At 31.8% G+C, this 18304-nt stretch overlaps 1 protein-coding gene across 1 annotated transcript; it reads left to right on the top strand.

Moving 5' to 3' along the window:
- Positions 1-13157: 13157 nt before the first annotated feature.
- Positions 13158-14677, top strand: LOC134684403 (uncharacterized). The gene is made up of 2 exons (XM_063543687.1): positions 13158-13540; positions 14575-14677. The coding sequence occupies exons 1-2, from the start codon at positions 13158-13160 to the stop codon at positions 14675-14677; spliced, it is 486 nt and encodes a 161-aa protein (XP_063399757.1).
- Positions 14678-18304: the final 3627 nt, after the last annotated feature.

The following is an 18304-nucleotide window of genomic DNA, read 5'->3' as shown; positions in this document are numbered from 1 at the left end:
GATTGAAGTTACAACACAAGGAAATTGTCAGCTTGTGGAAGCGATGTTGAAACATGGAGCGGATGTAAACTTTGCTGATAACACAGACAGAACTGCACTGCACTATGCGTGCATACTGAGTATGTATTTATTTAAAAATAATTTAAAACGCAAACTCGAAAAAAATAAATCTAATTTGGTATCTGGTTTGTTGTTAAATAAACAGATGTGATGTGGTTCCAATGGATAAATATCCACCAAATGTTAAATGAAGTGGATGTTAGCAATTATCGACAACTGTGCGACTTTCAGCAATGATAAAACGCATACCTTTCATTGGCTGTGAAATACCAGAACACAAAGAATATGAACAATATAATTGAAAAAACTAACGGCCTTATTCATAACCAAACAATTTACGAAAGAAAAAAATATGACAGATATGAACCAACGTCAGCGACTGAATTGATGCTCCTCATATGTCTGTTTTGTTCACGCTTTAAATATATAGGACTTGATGCGACTGTCTTACAAGTAAGAGGTTTAGCGTCACTGTTGAGTCTTATGTAGACGAAACGCGCGTCTGGCGTATTGAATATTAATCCTGTTATCTTTAACTATTAGAGTTATAAAACCAGGTTCAATTCACCATTTTCTACATTTGAAAATGCCTGTACAAAGGCAGGAATATGAAAGTTGCTGTCCATTCTTTTGATGTGTTTTATCAATTGATTTTGCCATTTGATTTGGGATTTTTGTTTTCAATTTTCCTCGCATTTCAGTCTTTTTTTTTATTTACTTTTTATGACTTTCGAACAGCGGTATACTACCGTTGTTTAGTATTAAATATTCAACATTTCAATATCCATCATATTTATTCCCATGCCCACATGCATCTATCGAACCAATGAATATAAACATGCATGCATGGTTAACATACTTAAGTGGTATGGAACATTTCGTTTGATTGAATTATAAAAAAAACATGTATTAGCTGTAACCGATTGTTTTTGAAAGATTGATTGTAGAAGTTTAAAGAAGTTTTCATTGATTAACTATCGATGCAAACATGTGAAAACGTGTAAATAGTTTCGGCATAAATACATTTTATTTATATTTATAGAGAATCCACAGGATCGGGGTGAAGTTATTCGCAAACTCGTAAAATTCGGTGCTAGTCTGAACTGTTCATCAGTTACGGGAGAAAAACCATTAGATACTTTATTGGAAAGTATGATATATGATATTAGAAAATATGGTACTAAATTAGATGACCCATATTGTCTGCAAGTGGAGATTGACTTGTCCTTATTTAATCTCTTTGTTTGTGGAGGTTGCGATTTAACGCCAGTTAAAGGACTGAAAAAAGGTATCTTGAAACTGTTTCACAGAAGAAATCCTGAACGTTCTAATAACTTAATTGGAGAAAGGTAGGTTTATTTCAGGACATTTAAGTAGTTTTGGATTTTAAATCTGATATGTAAATTATCATAGAAAATTAGTAGTATAATTCCTACAAAATACTTACATATAAAAAAGAAGATGTGGTATGATTGCCAAATGAGACAACTATCAACAAAAGACCAAAATGACACAAACATAAACAACTATAGGTCACCGTACGGCCTTCAACAATGAGCAAAGCCATTACCGCATAGTTAGCTATAAAAGACCCCGATAAAACAATGTAAAACAATTCAAACGAGAAAACTAACGGCCTTATTTATGTAAAGAAATGAACGAAAAACAAATATGTAATACATAAACAAACGACAACCACTCAATTACAGGCTCCTGACCTGGGACAGGCACATACATAAGTAATGTGGCGAGGTTACACATGTTACCGGGATCCAAACCCTTCCCCTAACCTGGGACAGTGGTATAACAGTACAACATTAGAACGAACTATAAAAATCAGTTGAAAAAGTCTAACTCATCAGATAGACAAAATACAAGTGGACGTGGCCGGGTACATGACTGTTTTTATTTCATTTAATAACAACTGTCATATTCCTCACTTCGTACAGTCATTTCTTTATGTAGCAAATGGTAAATTAAACCTGGTTTCATACCTAGCGTAACCTCTAAAATGTATCGACAGTGGCATATATTTCAATTATGTGTAGGCAGAGTAAAAAGACATTATAGATTGCAATTGTTAATGTGCATTAAATATTACAACATATATCGTAATGATATGCACATGTCAGACATTTGTAAAATTGAATGAACCTGTGTTTATAAAATCACCTATTTTACTTTTACACGATATTATCCGCAGCAAAGTCCAGCGTGTTTACTAGTATATTATATTGTGTATTTGCATACATAAAACGCATGTAATCTGTACATCTACAAAATATGTCAGCACAATGTTAGACATCCGACTGATAGAACTGCATATATAAATGGTCGAATTTTAGCTATTGACTTATATGTTATATAGAAAATTTGAATAATAATTAATATATCCGCGCATATTAAGAACACGACGGGTGCCGCATGTGGAGCAGGATCTGCTTACCCTTCCGGAGCACATGAGATCACCCCTAGTTTTTGGTGGGGTTCGTGTTGTTTATTCTTTAGTTTTGTATGTTGTGTCATGTGTACTATTGTTTTTCTGTTTGTCTTTTTCATGTTTAGCCATGGCGTTGTCAGTTTGTTTTAGATTTACAAGTTTGACTGTCCCTTTGGTATCTTTCGTCCCTCTTTTAAGAAGGAAATATTTGTTATGTTGTGGAATTTAATGTTTTTCTGTTTATTCATTTGCTCCTTAGTTTTGAGTGTATGTACGTGTGCGTTGATGTCTAGTGTGTTAAATAATTACCATATCATTAAATTTCCATTGCTTTTTATGAATCTAATTACAAGTTTGATCGTTTATATCAATATACAATGTTATTTCCATTGTTTTATGCAATGAAGGTCTACATATAATAGTAATGCTGCAGCTGATTTAATAAGTTTATTTTAAATAAATCGAAAAAAAAACTTCGGTTTCTTTATAGTACAATCTGAATAAAATTTGGATCTGTTATAATTTTCATTCGTATAGTTCTGGACATAATATTCAATTTCATGATGCTTGATGTATAGGGAAAACGGAAGTATTACATTTTCCCAGCATTAGGTTGGCCTTTTGTGTACCCAAGACAGGGCGAAGGAAGTCAACTTAAGAACGCTGTGATTGGATGTATTAAAGGGTACAAGCTATTTTTTTTATTTATCTATTAATAACTGCAGTGTGTATATTTACAATATAAATTTTAGAATCTATTGAAATATTTTCTAGTGAATTATTCGAAAATGTTGCATAAATAGTAAAATCACGTGAAGGCCGCGTGGAGTCTGCATGCACAAAGCGTGATAGATATTGTTCGGAACCAAATTGCGTTCTGAAATTCTCTTGACTTTTTATTACTTTAACATATTCCCAATCATTCATTTATTTAGTATATTGATATATAATAAAGCCTGACGAAAGTTCATTCTGTTGTTTCGGGATTGTTCTTAAATACTCGGATACATCGGGATTTTTCAATCTCTAAATTCTGAAAATCAAGTGAAGGCTGCTTGGAGTTTGCATGCAGCAAAAAAAGTGAAACCTTTGGGGGAACAACGTAAAAGTAGCATGTTCTGACAGAATATTAGACTTAAGTGAAATGTTTTTGACATCTCTTTTGAAAAAGGTCAAAATGGCTGCCGTTGATATGGACACAGCAAAATTTGAAAAGTGAACCATTTACGGCCTTCAACAATGAGAAAATCAAATGCATTATATTTAGTTAGAATTTGTTGAAAAAATATGAAAAGTGAAGCATTTACGGGCTTCAACAATGAGCGAAACCAAATGCATTATATTTAGAAGTTGCTTTAAAAAATATGTAAAATGAAGCATTTTCGACCTTCACCAATGAGCTAATAGCAAATGTTGCCTAAAGAGGGTTTCAATGGAAGTCGCGAATTTCTGTATTCTTCCCATTATATGATGTCATTGGTCTGTATTCTTAATTTTTGTTTAATTATTTTGTTAAAATTTCTTTATACTTTACCACCCTATTAGCCTTTAATTTATTTAGGCACTCCATATAAATAGCATGATAAGAATCAATCAAGTTCATATGGACAGGTTACTCGGACATTTTTCTATAAATAGAGAATCAGGTGAAAGCTGCATGGGTTCTGATTATAGGACATTAATCACGACCAGGTCAAAAATGTTGCATAATTAGTAAAGGTTGAATCAAGTGCATTTGGTTACTATGCAATTATTCTAAAAATAGTAAAATCACGTGAAGGCCGCGTGGAGTCTGCATGCACAAAGCGTGATAGATATTGTTCGGAACCAAATTGCGTTCTGAAATTCTTTTGACTTTTTATTACTTTAACATATTCCCAATCATTCATTTATTTAGTATATTGATATATAATAAAGCCTGACGAAAGTTCATTCTGTTGTTTCGGGATTGTTCTTAAATACTCGGATACATCGGGATTTTTCAATCTCTAAATTCTGAAAATCAAGTGAAGGCTGCTTGGAGTTTGCATGCAGCAAAAAAAGTGAAACCTTTGGGGGAACAACGTAAAAGTAGCATGTTCTGACAGAATATTAGACTTAAGTGAAATGTTTTTGACATCTCTTTTGAAAAAGGTCAAAATGGCTGCCGTTGATATGGACACAGCAAAATTTGAAAAGTGAACCATTTACGGCCTTCAACAATGAGAAAATCAAATGCATTATATTTAGTTAGAATTTGTTGAAAAAATATGAAAAGTGAAGCATTTACGGGCTTCAACAATGAACGAAACCAAATGCATTATATTTAGAAGTTGCTTTAAAAAATATGTAAAATGAAGCATTTTCGACCTTCACCAATGAGCTAATAGCAAATGTTGCCTAAAGAGGGTTTCAATGGAAGTCGCGAATTTCTGTATTCTTCCCATTATATGATGTCATTGGTCTGTATTCTTAATTTTTGTTTAATTATTTTGTTAAAATTTCTTTATACTTTACCACCCTATTAGCCTTTAATTTATTTAGGCACTCCATATAAATAGCATGATAAGAATCAATCAAGTTCATATGGACAGGTTACTCGGACATTTTTCTATAAATAGAGAATCAGGTGAAAGCTGCATGGGTTCTGATTATAGGACATTAATCACGACCAGGTCAAAAATGTTGCATAATTAGTAAAGGTTGAATCAAGTGCATTTGGTTACTATGCAATTATTCTAAAAATAGTAAAATCACGTGAAGGCCGCGTGGAGTCTGCATGCACAAAGCGTGATAGATATTGTTCGGAACCAAATTGCGTTCTGAAATTCTCTTGACTTTTTATTACTTTAACATATTCCCAATCATTCATTTATTTAGTATATTGATATATAACAAGATTGATCGTTTATATAAATATACGGCGTTAATTTCCATTGTAACGTTTAACGCGAGCGTACATTTTAAATGAATAAAATGAATGAAAACTACGGTTCCTAATATGTGCATTGTGATTAAAAATTCGTATGTATAATTTTTTTCATTTGTTTCCAACTCTGTCTTGTATTGGCTTGGTCGTACTATTGCAACTATTTAATTTCATGACTCTATGACTGCATCATGTGTTTCTATCATTTTACCATAGTGCTATCACATGGTAAGGTTAGAAAGTAATGGTAAACCCTAGTTTTAAGTGTTTCGATGTCTTATCTCACCGTTTTAATTTATTGACATAACTGCACGATGCGATTTTCAATTAACAGTGGTAAGATAATCGTTGCAAAAAATCCTGCCAAAACTTTTGTGAAAGACGGGTTTAACAATGAATTGTTGCGAGAGTTTATGTTCTATGTTGAAGACACTTGTATATAGTGACCTGCAATACAAGTACTGTTCCATTGAGTTTAGATATATGTCTTCTGACCCATGTTTTCTGTATTTGGCATGTGTAGTGCATCATGACATGAGACATTGTTACGTGTACCGTGATGAACTTTCGTGCAGGACTGCTTTGAGGTTTTTTTTATATGGAACTCCTGACCAGACTATGACTTTTTGACTCTTGACCTATGCACTTTGGGTGTGTCATCATGATACAGTGTGTTCCTTGGTACTAATATATTGCCCTGACCTAGAAATATAATTCTAAATTGAACTTGCTTCTGAATATGTAGCATGAAGATGTATTGTCATAAGAAGGTCAATCTTGTGGCACGAGAAACTTTATATGATCTTGACCTTTGCCCTCATTGTACAACTTGTATATTTTGTTTGAAGTATATGGAGAATTGTCTGATTGCACTCATATCCCATATTTTTATATCTCTATTAGATAAATAGATGTATTTGTTAGTTTTGTGTACCACGATGACCCTTTCCTCAAAATCTGCTTTGTGTTTTTTTTGTCATGGAACTCTTGACCAGTCTATGACTTTTTGACTCTTGACCTATGCATATTGGGTGTGCCTCTTAGTAATATAACCTTGAGGAAGTCAGGAGTCTGTGGTTTTTGTTTGTCTTGTATAATTGTAATTGTAAGTTCGGTAGTTTTATTATTGGAGTTTTAACTTTTACACATTTTGTTTAGGGGTCATCTGAAGTCCGCTTCCGTGCGAGGGATTTTCTCACTTTGTTAAAACCCATTGGTGACCTTTGACTGCTTTTTGCTTTTTACAGAGGATGACATTGAGGTCACTCCGATGTATTGTTATCGCTTAAATTTCCGTCATTCATAAATTATAGTCAAATTAGTTTTGGGTTTTCAACACCAGTGAAAAAAAGTGCATTTTCATACCTGCGATTTCTGTTCTCCGGTTGTACGATGTTTCAACAAAATATGGAATCATTTCAGTTGTTGATTTAGTGGTGAAAATTTGACTGAATTATATCTTAATAAATACGATTTTATATGTTTAATTGGTGTTTCAGAAAGAGGTCAGGTGCTCTTGTTCATTCATAAAATTATCGTTCATTCATAAATTTATCGTAAAATAAAAATCACTACACAGGTTATACGTGTAGTGTAAATGACCACCTGTAATCTAAAAATAGCGGTCTCACTAATAACGACAAGAAGAATTTTAGCGACAAGAAGCGTCAAGAATGGACAAGAAGAATAAATTAAGCGACAAGAAGACTATTTAGCGACATGAAAACTTCTCGTATCGCACGAGGATGACACATATCAAATGAACAATTATGTGTGGGACTTAGTTTTAAGAAATGATGTCAAAGTAACACTATGAAGATATTTTTAGTAAGCTGAAATATATATTTATTTTTTACATGTTTATGTCTTGTAAGTTATTTTATTTCTGTCCCATTTTTCAACATTAGCGTCTCGAAAGGTGAAATGTTTTAACTGAATGGTTAATTTAAATTAATTATGAAAATTGTTAAAATTAAATAAATAAAAGTAATTATTGCCCAGTTACAAACACTACCAGGGGATAATCCTTAATTACCCCCAACTTTAGCCTGGTAAACTTGTTGTCTCCATGTGAAATATAAAACATATTAAAAATGATTTCCTGCTTAAGTCTTTTATTGATATAAAGTCAAAACCTTCTTGCTTTTCACTAGACAACCATGTCCGACCTGTCAGGTTTAATTCTTATATATGTAGATGAAAAATAAAAGTCCCCAAAACCTTAACATGGCAGCAATTGCTTTTACAGCCTTTAAGGCTTAGATTTTTTTACAGAAGAGTGTCCACCATGCACTTGCACTGCACTATAATAATAGTAGAATAGAATTATCATATACAAATAGATGAAAATTATATATACATGCAATCGTTATATTAATAATATATATAAAAACAAACCAGTGTATTCTCTACGACTATTATTATATAAGTATAATAGTCCAAGGTATACTGATTTCTTGCACTACAATATAATAGTTATTACGGTGAGGTTGAATTTTCTGTCATTTATTCATCATCCAAGCACAAACTTCTATCAGAAAAAAATGTCTCTGTAAATTAACCCAAGTTTCAGGTATAGAGATGTGATCTGTTTCTGTGACATGCGCTTTTGACCATCCACAAGAACCTGCGGTCATCCGATGTTCAGTACTTCAGTACTTTGATTTGTCATGTTGCTGTCTCTTTAACACATTTAACATCTCCATTCTTATTTTTTGATATGAAGAATGTTATGATTAAATGAAAACTAAATCTTTAAATTGCCGTGAAAAATTAGAAAGAATATTTACTGCTTCAGTAGCACCATGTGCTGCCAGTTGTGATAGCTAGATGATTCAAAATGTTTCAATAATTTTACCTTGGATTTTGGACATGTAGATATGGATAGTCTGTTTAAGCATCTTAAAAATCACACAGAAGATATACGCATATCAATAAATTGAACTCAGTGCGAAGAACCTTTAAAGTACACTTAGACAAAGAGCTCAATCTAGTGAAACACTCTTTTATGCTGGTCACGGTCTGTTATCAAACTGCACCGCAATCCTAAAAAAAATATGCAAGTTAATTCTAATAGAAGTAGAATCAAAAGGAAGGAAATAAACTGTTTACTGAAATAAATGTACAATATGTGTATGGGCCACAGATGCCCCTGCATGTAGAAAAAAACACAAGTAAACTTCCAAATATAGATGCAGGATTCACGTTATTTTGACTGTTTAGTGACCATAAGCATTGCGTATAAGTTTCAAAACATTTGGTTGGGGTAAACTAAAGTTTTAAGAACAGAAACAACAGATTTAGCATGTTTCCTATCTTAAATCTACGTGTTAATATTTGTATCAGTACTAGTACCAACTTCTTATATCTAATAACTCATGAACAGCAACACCACCCAATATCGAACTTGATAGATCTGTGTTATGGGGTAATAAGCATTACGTATAAGGTTTAAAACATTTGAAAAAAACGAAAACGAAAATTCAGCATTTTCTATGTTTTAAAAGGAACATGATACATGTAACTCTTGAACGGTAAAAGTGACGCTACGAAATTTCAAATTCAATTTTTTTGTATGTGGAAATAAGCATTGTCCAAGGTTAGGGAGGTGGCGGAGACCCCGCTAACATGCTCAATCCCGCCTTTTTCAGTATGAATGTGTCTGTTGCAGGTCAGTGGCCTATACATTTGTCCGTTTCTTTCCTCGTTTGAATTTCGTTTTATCGTGTGTTTTTCTATGTTGTGATGTTAAAATATTGTTTCATCCGGCTGCAAATATTTGCACCTGTCCTAAGTCAGGAATCTGATGTACATTAGTTATCGTTTGTTTGTGTAATTTATACGTGTTTCTCGTTTCTCGTAATTTTTATATAGATTAGACCTTTGGTTTTCCCGTTTGAATGGTTTTACACTAGCAATTTTTTGGGCCTTTATAGCTTGTGGTTCGGTAAGAGCCAAAGCTCCGTGTTGCAGGCCGTACATTGACCTATAATGGTTTACTTTTATAAATTGTTATTTGGATAGAGATTTGTCTCATTGGCACTCATACCATATCTTCTATACCTATCTGCTCATTGTTGAAGGCTATATGGTGACATATAGTGGTTAATTTCTGTTTTACCTGGTCTCTTGTGGCGAGTTAATCACATTATGTGGAGGGTGGGGATCTCGCTAGCATGTTTAATCCGTTTCATTCTGTGTGTATGTACCTTCCCCAAGTCAGGATACTCTAATTCATGAATTGTCATATGTTTATGTGTTACATATTTGTTTTTGTACATTTTTTTTACAAAATTTTTGCGTTTCTTTTCTCGTTTGTTTGAATTGATTTACATTGTCATTTCGGCGCCTTTAATAGCTGACTATGCGGTATGGACTATGCTCATTGTTGAAGGCCGTAGGGTGACTTATAGCTGTTAATTTCTGTGTCAACTAGTCTTTTGTGGAGTGTTCTTATTAGCACTCATGCCACATCTTCTTTTTTATTTTGTGTATAAGTTTGGTAGTATTTGGTTGAGGTAACTAAAGTTAAGAGAACGGAACCCTTTTATTTGGACGTTCGGGACGAACAGACTAGAGTAACTCAGCAGTTTATGCAGAAGTTTTGACTAGTGTGCTGGTGCTACTCATTCCACCAACACTGTCATTAATACGCACACAATTTTATCATAAAAAGATTCAATCTTCATTTTGATTTGATTCTTTTAAGGCTATAATAATTATATGCATGCCTTAATTTCACAAGTAGTATAAAATTTGACAAATTTATTGTACATATACATTTTCGTAATATTTTATAACTTATTTTTCAATTAAACAAAGCTTACAAACTTAAATTGATCATCACTTTCTTTTTATATATCTTTTAAGATTCGTTTTGAACAAAACGGTTTGTTACAAATACTTCACACGTATTTCTATCAAATCTGACATTATTACAAAGCAGCTATTAAATAAAATGCATTCGAACATTTTAAAACGTCTAGAAATATTTACGGAAATAAGGAATGAGTAAAGAAAAATAAATAAAAACAGAAAGACTGAATTAAATAAAATAAGGTTCGATATAATACCAATTCGTTTTATTTTTAAAATCTAAACGATGCATTATTTTTATCTTGTTTCCTGGTCAAAATGATTAGAATGAGAAAATAAATACCTTGCAGCTTTTACCGTCGATCCTGAAATGTTTAATGTTATAAAACAATTTTAGCGTCTTTGACCTACTTTACCTTTTTATTCGGATACTTGTGGTTATCTTCTCCAAGTTCAACGGGAACATTAGAATAATCTAGAATAGAACCAAAGAACCAAGGTTCAGACCCAAACAACCCAGATAGAACCAAGGTTTAGAACCAGAGTGCCCGGATAGAACCTTATTGCATTCGGAATTCTCATGACTTTTTATACCTTCAACGTATTTTCCAAATCATTTATTTATTTAGTATACAAGTTTGATCGTTTATATCAATATACAATGTTATTTCCATTGTTTTATGCAATGAAGGTTTACATATAATAGTAATGCTGCAGCTGATTTAATAAGTTTATGTAAATAAATCGAAAAAAAACTTCGGTTTCTTTATAGTACAATCTGAATAAGATTTGGATCTATTATAATTTTCATTCGTATAGTTCTGGACATAATATTCAATTTCATGATGCTTGATGTATAGGGAAAACGGAAGTATTACATTTTCCCAGCATTAGGTTGGCCTTTTGTGTACCCAAGACAGGGCGAAGGAAGTCAACTTAAGAACGCTGTGATTGGATGTATTAAAGGGTACAAGTTATTTTTTTTTAATTTATCTATTAATAACTGCAGTGTGTCTATTTACAATATAAATTTTAGAATCTATTGAAATATTTTCTAGTGAATTATTCGAAAATGTTGCATAATTAGTAAAGGTTGAATCAAGTGCATTTGGTTACTATGCAATTATTCTAAAAATAGTAAAATCACGTGAAGGCCGCGTGGAGTCTGCATGCACAAAGCGTGATATATATTGTTCGGAACCAAATTGCGTTCTGAAATTCTCTTGACTTTTTATTACTTTAACATATTCCCAATCATTTATTTATTTAGTATATTGATATATAATAAAGCCTGACGAAAGTTCATTCTGTTGTTTCGGGATTGTTCTTAAATACTCGGATACATCGGGATTTTTCAATCTCTAAATTCTGAAAATCAAGTGAAGGCTGCTTGGAGTTTGCATGCAGCAAAAAAAGTGAAACCTTTGGGGGAACAACGTAAAAGTAGCATGTTCTGACAGAAAATTAGACTTAAGTGAAATGTTTTTGACATCTCTTTTGAAAAAGGTCAAAATGGCTGCCGTTGATATGGACACAGCAAAATTTGAAAAGTGAACCATTTACGGCCTTCAACAATGAGAAAATCAAATGCATTATATTTAGTTAGAATCTGTTGAAAAAATATGAAAAGTGAAGCATTTACGGGCTTCAACAAAATCACGTGAAGGCCGCGTGGAGTCTGCATGCACAAAGCGTGATATATATTGTTCGGAACCAAATTGCGTTCTGAAATTCTCTTGACTTTTTATTACTTTAACATATTCCCAATCATTTATTTATTTAGTATATTGATATATAATAAAGCCTGACGAAAGTTCATTCTGTTGTTTCGGGATTGTTCTTAAATACTCGGATACATCGGGATTTTTCAATCTCTAAATTCTGAAAATCAAGTGAAGGCTGCTTGGAGTTTGCATGCAGCAAAAAAAGTGAAACCTTTGGGGGAACAACGTAAAAGTAGCATGTTCTGACAGAAAATTAGACTTAAGTGAAATGTTTTTGACATCTCTTTTGAAAAAGGTCAAAATGGCTGCCGTTGATATGGACACAGCAAAATTTGAAAAGTGAACCATTTACGGCCTTCAACAATGAGAAAATCAAATGCATTATATTTAGTTAGAATCTGTTGAAAAAATATGAAAAGTGAAGCATTTACGGGCTTCAACAATGAGCGAAACCAAATGCATTATATTTAGAAGTTGCTTTAAAAAATATGTAAAATGAAGCATTTTCGACCTTCACCAATGAGCTAATAGCAACTGTTGCCTAAAGAGTGTTTCAATGGAAGTCGCGAATTTCTGTATTCTTCCCATTATGATGTCATTGGTCTGTATTCTTTATTTTTGTTTAATTATTTTGTTAAAATTTCTTTATACTTTACCACCCTATTAGCCTTTATTTTTTATATTGGGGTATAAAAGCGTATAGTATGCATTTACAGTTTAAGATGCCATAAATAAATTAATATAATTTCTGACACTATAAATTCTGTTAATAAGATATTTATTTAGGCGCTCCATATAAATAACATGATAAGAATCAATCAAGTTCATATGGACAGGTTACTCGGACATTTTTCTATAAATAGAGAATCAGGTGAAAGCTGCATGGGTTCTTTTTATAGGACATGAATCACGACCAGGTCAAAAATGTTGCATAATTAGTAAAGGTTGAATCAAGTGCATTTGGTTACTATGCAATTATTCTAAAAATAGTAAAATCACGTGAAGGCCGCGTGGACTCTGCATGCACAAAGCGTGATATATATTGTTCGGAACCAAATTGCGTTCTGAAATTCTCTTGACTTTTTATTACTTTAACATATTCCCAATCATTTATTTATTTAGTATATTGATATATAATTTATATATGTCATCTTTTAACAGAACGCACGTCTATTCGAAATCATGCTATCATTCAAATGAATCGGTTTTAATGACTTTATTAAAAAATGGACTATTCAAGGCAGCAGAATATATCATTCGATGTGGGTGGCAATTACATAAAGAGCGAGGGTTTAGTTCTCTAAAAATATTACAACTTGCTATATCAGACATTGATATATGTGGAAGATGGAGACAACCAGATGTACGAAATTCTAAAGATCAATTCCTGGATTTTCTTGACAACATAGATAAGGGTCCAAAATCTTTGTATATAATGTGTAGGAAAATAATAAGACAACAGTTAATTACAGCATCAAAAGGGGCAGAGATTGAGACAAATATCAAAATACTTCCTATCCCGTCAAAGATACAAGCATTCCTTGCCTTAAAAGATTTTCTTCATGATAAAGAAATAATTAAACTTGAAAACAGGTACAAATGTTATTAAAGTTAATATAGTACAACATATATGATTCCAATAGCTTCTTTTAAATTTACTAAAATGTAGCACTATAATTATGATTTGACTGTAACTATAAAGTTATTTCAATGAGTACAAGGAAAGGAAAGACTCGCATTAAAACTAAAGTATCCGGATATGTTGACATGTCTCCATGTTCAACCTTGTAAAAAAGGACGACTTAAGTCCAACTTAGCGTGTCGACGTACTAAAAAACATACTAAAACATATTTGAAATCCGAAGATAAATAAGTACCGAAAATCGTTGAAGCTATATTTTTATTAACAATAATCTAGTTTGATTCGAGTTACTGATAATAAAATTAATATTACTACAAATAACTATATTCAACAATCTAATTATAGTGTTTATACTTTTGTCTTGATTGCGATGTTAACACTATTATATAATATCCGATGTGTTTACATTTTCAAAGTGATATGTATTTATTAATCAAATTATTCAAAGTTTTAGATGAACTGACATTAGGCACTTGTTTATATGACAATAATCAGCGAACTATCTAGCATACTCATTGGGAGCACCTCCGTTGAACTGACACCATAACAATTGTTTTAAATAGTCATAAAGAAACACCTGGCCATCAACGACTACTAGTATTATTATTAGTAAATGATTTTACGTGCAAATATTATCCACATATTTAGATATGAAATAACATGAACACAATTGTATAACTCTTTGTTTTTACTTTAACGACAGTAGAATCATAACCATAGAATAACCCCATGCTCTATCGAAAAACTAAAATGCAACCTTCAGTTACTTGAAACATTTTTTTCAACACCAATATGACCTACATTTGGAAGTTAATAACACTAAGTTCGCATTACTATACATTTACTAGTAAATGAAAGTCAATATAGCCTAAATTTATTTTTATTCATTTATTATTCATATTATGCCGCCTTATATCAATCACATAGAAAGTTAGGAATAAATGCAGTTGATCCATTCATGATTTACTTTTTAATTTTCTTTCAGGTTCAATGTGTACGTTGGATATGATGAATCAAGTTCTGACGTACCGTCTATTACAGGGGAAAATGATACTACATACAGAGATGAGGTGGTGGATTACTATTAACATCAATATAAATAAAAACTAACAATCCTCCTATCAATTTCAAAGAAATTTATTTCTTGAGGAAAGCAGAATTATCATTACTCCTTCTGCTAGGTTAATCTTTTGATTGTTTATCGAAGGACCTTTCCAGGACTAATCTTATTTTTAACATTGGTTTAATTCCATAAATGCACATTTTTATGTTCTTTTATAGAATATTGATTTAGTTACTGTTTTTATTTATATTAAAAACACAAGACGTCCTTGGATGTTTAAATTTGCATTACTACGCGCTAGACGACAAATGTAAAATGAGGAGCAGGATGTGTTTATCCTTCCAGGGCACCCAAGCTTAACCCCGTTTTTAGTTCGATTCGTGTTGTTCAGTCTTTATTTTTCTATGTATGTTTCTATATTGAATACTGAAGTTTGTCTTCTGGACTTTTTCAATTTTTACCATGTCATTGTCATTTTGCTATCGACTATTTTCGATTAAGTTTTGATATTCATTTGGTATTTTTCAACTCTGTGCAAAAGCAAAGCAAAAGATATAGGTAAAAATCGAAAACTAAATCGTGAATTATATACAAGAAAAGAACTTTAGAAGGATTTTTTTTAATTTTTTATTTAATGGCCATACAAGTTCACTTCAGATACATTTAGTGACCTATGTAATTTTTTATGGAGACGACTGCAAAAGGATGTACTTTTTGGTAAGATTAAATAAATCAAGAATTCCAAATTGATACTTTAAGCTGGAGGAGTATAAGTTAAGGATCAAAAGAAGCTAAAAATATTGATAGGTAATTGAGTTCATTTTCGAGATATTTGATTTATAAAATGTGGCGTGTAAAGGCTAACTCTGACTTTTACCTTATATTTGCACAACTTTTTGGAATTTTGAGTCCTCAATGCTCTTCAACTTTGTACTTGTTTGGCTTTATAACTATTTTGATCTGAGCGTCACTAATGAGTATTATGTAGACGAAACGCGCGTCTGGCGTATTAAATTATAATCCTGGTACCTTTGATAAATATTTATACCACTAGGTCGATGCCACTGCTGGTGGACGTGTCGTCCCCGAGGGTTTCAACAGCCCAGTTGTCAGCACTTCGGTGTTGACATGAATATCAATTATATGGTCATTTTTATAAATTTCCAGTAACAAAACTTGAATCATTCGAAAAACTAAGGATTTTCTTATCCCAGGAATAGATTACCTTAGCCGTATTTGGCACAACTTTTTGGAATTTTGGGTCTTCAACTTTGTACTTTTTTGGCTCTATAACTATTTTGATCTGAGCGTCACTGATGAGTCTTATGTAGACGAAACGTGCGTCTGGCGTATTCAATTATAGTCCTGGCATTTGATAACTATATATATGTTAGCGGCAATAAGTGAAATTAGGCATTAAGCTTAAATCCTAGGCAATAAGCTAACGCCTAGGCAGTATGTCTATTGCCTAAATGGTGTTAGGCATTAGTCTTAAATCCTAGGATTTAAGCTTAAATCCTGAAAAATGTGTGCAGGCATTAAGCCTAATGCCTAAAATATAAATGCAAGTAAATAAAGGAAATTTTTTCATTTAAATAAAAATATTTTTGCTACATAAAAACATTATGAGAACTGGGGCATGTTTATCGAAACTGTCCTATTAAGATCGGTCCTATAAGATGTTCTTAGGACAGAAATTATGATAAAATTAGGACCGACTTACGACATGTCTCATCATGCACATCGAAGCTATTTGAGAATGATCTTAGCTAGGATGTCCTAACCGCTGTCCCAAGTATTGGCGTAAAAGAAAATAACAAACGAAAAAATTGAAATATTGTATCAAATTAAACCAACAACTTTAATTAAAAACCCGATTAAATATTAGAAAATAACTATTAGTTTTGAATTAAAGGTAATAAAATAAGTTTGATATTTTAATTGTACATTTAAAATCTTTAAAAAAAAACACAAGTCAAAAATATAACTACGTTTTATATTAGAATTGAACAAACTAATTGCAAATAGTTCAAATTAAATATATGATCGGTAAAATAATTATATGCTTTGAGGGCGCTGAATTTGAATTGTCACGGTTTCATACTTAAAAATTCAAATTTAAATTGTGCAACTTTCATATAAATACTGAGTACTTCAACTATTTTATTTTATTACTGCAATTTACATACGTTTGAATAATCATTTTGTTACCACAAGTTGTGGAACTGTTAACAAAGAAAATTTACTTATCCAATACAAAAATTGGAAAATGGTGTGAGCAAAAAACACTATCTGAATCATGTTAATCATGTTAATTTTGTCTACTTTTGACCAGTTCAAACCAAGGATTTGTATACTATACAAATCCTTGTTCAAACCAGCTCGACTAGTGATGTGTACAAATTTTCGAATTAATATTATAATTACTCTATAGAATCTTTCCCCTTTTTTAATTGCATACAATCACTTTTTTAAAATCTTTTTAAGATTTTGTAATACAGCAACACATGAAAAAGGTTTAAATTAATTCTGTTTTAGCTGCTAAAATTACTTTTAAACAAACTTAGTATACTAAATTTAAAGATCTGTGAAATGAATGTATATTCATACATGTAATATTAGAAAGATAATTAGGAAACGAATTTATATCAAGAATAAATCACCAAATAAGCATAAATTCCAGAGTTTACTTATTGCCTAAAATTATGTTCGGCAATATGATGAATAATCATCATCAATTTCAGGAAATAAGCTTAATGCCTATGCGTTAGCTTATTGCCTAGGATTTAAGCTTAATGCCTAATTTCACTTATTGCCGCTAACATCACTGAGAAACACTGGTCGAATTCTCATCTTTGAATACACATTTCCATGAAGAAATATTTTTTTTAAAGATGTTTTGTCATCTCATATTGATAATTCTGTCGTTTCTGTTCATTAACGGCTGTAGCCATTCACGTTTTGTTTTTTTATTAAAAATGTAGATTTATATTGAAAATATGTATTTGACAATAGAGGCTTTTTATCTAGGAAAAAATCCGAAACCGGCGTATGCCTTTTGTTGTCGTTTCCCATTTTATTTTGCAGCTATAGAAACTTTTGGTATTCACCAGGGAATATGCATCATAGCCTACCAAATGCGATTTTTTTAATTAAGCCTTATTGAGATTGAAAAAAATAGAAATCACAATTATACCTCTGATAATTTAATGAAACCCGAATTCTAATAATGGTAGATGTTAATGTAAAATCGAAGAAAAATTAATGTCAAGAAATACCGAAAATAAACAATCAAATATCTATCTGAGTTAGAAATGTCTAACCTCCGCTTTGTATAAGACCAACCGCCGAATATAAATTATTGTTACCCAATCGATTAAGTAATGGACAAACTGTGAATCCCTTAAAAGAAGCAAGCTTTATATAACACATACTTTTGATGCGCTTGAGCTTTTTCTGATGCATTTTATTAGGAACCAGCCGATTTTAATTTCCTTTGAGCTCAGGACTAGTATTTTTGTTATTTTACTTTTTAGCTTGCTTTAAAACCAATATAATATTTATCAAATATTTTCGTCATAATGAAAGACCTGCATCAAGTAATGATACAATAGTTGTTTCCCTTCGTTTGATGTGTTTGATCTTTTGATGT

Source organism: Mytilus trossulus, chromosome 9 (genome assembly GCF_036588685.1).
Source record: "Mytilus trossulus isolate FHL-02 chromosome 9, PNRI_Mtr1.1.1.hap1, whole genome shotgun sequence".
In the NCBI taxonomy this organism is placed as follows: domain Eukaryota; kingdom Metazoa; phylum Mollusca; class Bivalvia; order Mytilida; family Mytilidae; genus Mytilus; species Mytilus trossulus.
The sequence above is the reverse complement of the archived record's forward strand: the minus strand, read 5'-3'. Positions and strand labels throughout refer to the sequence as shown.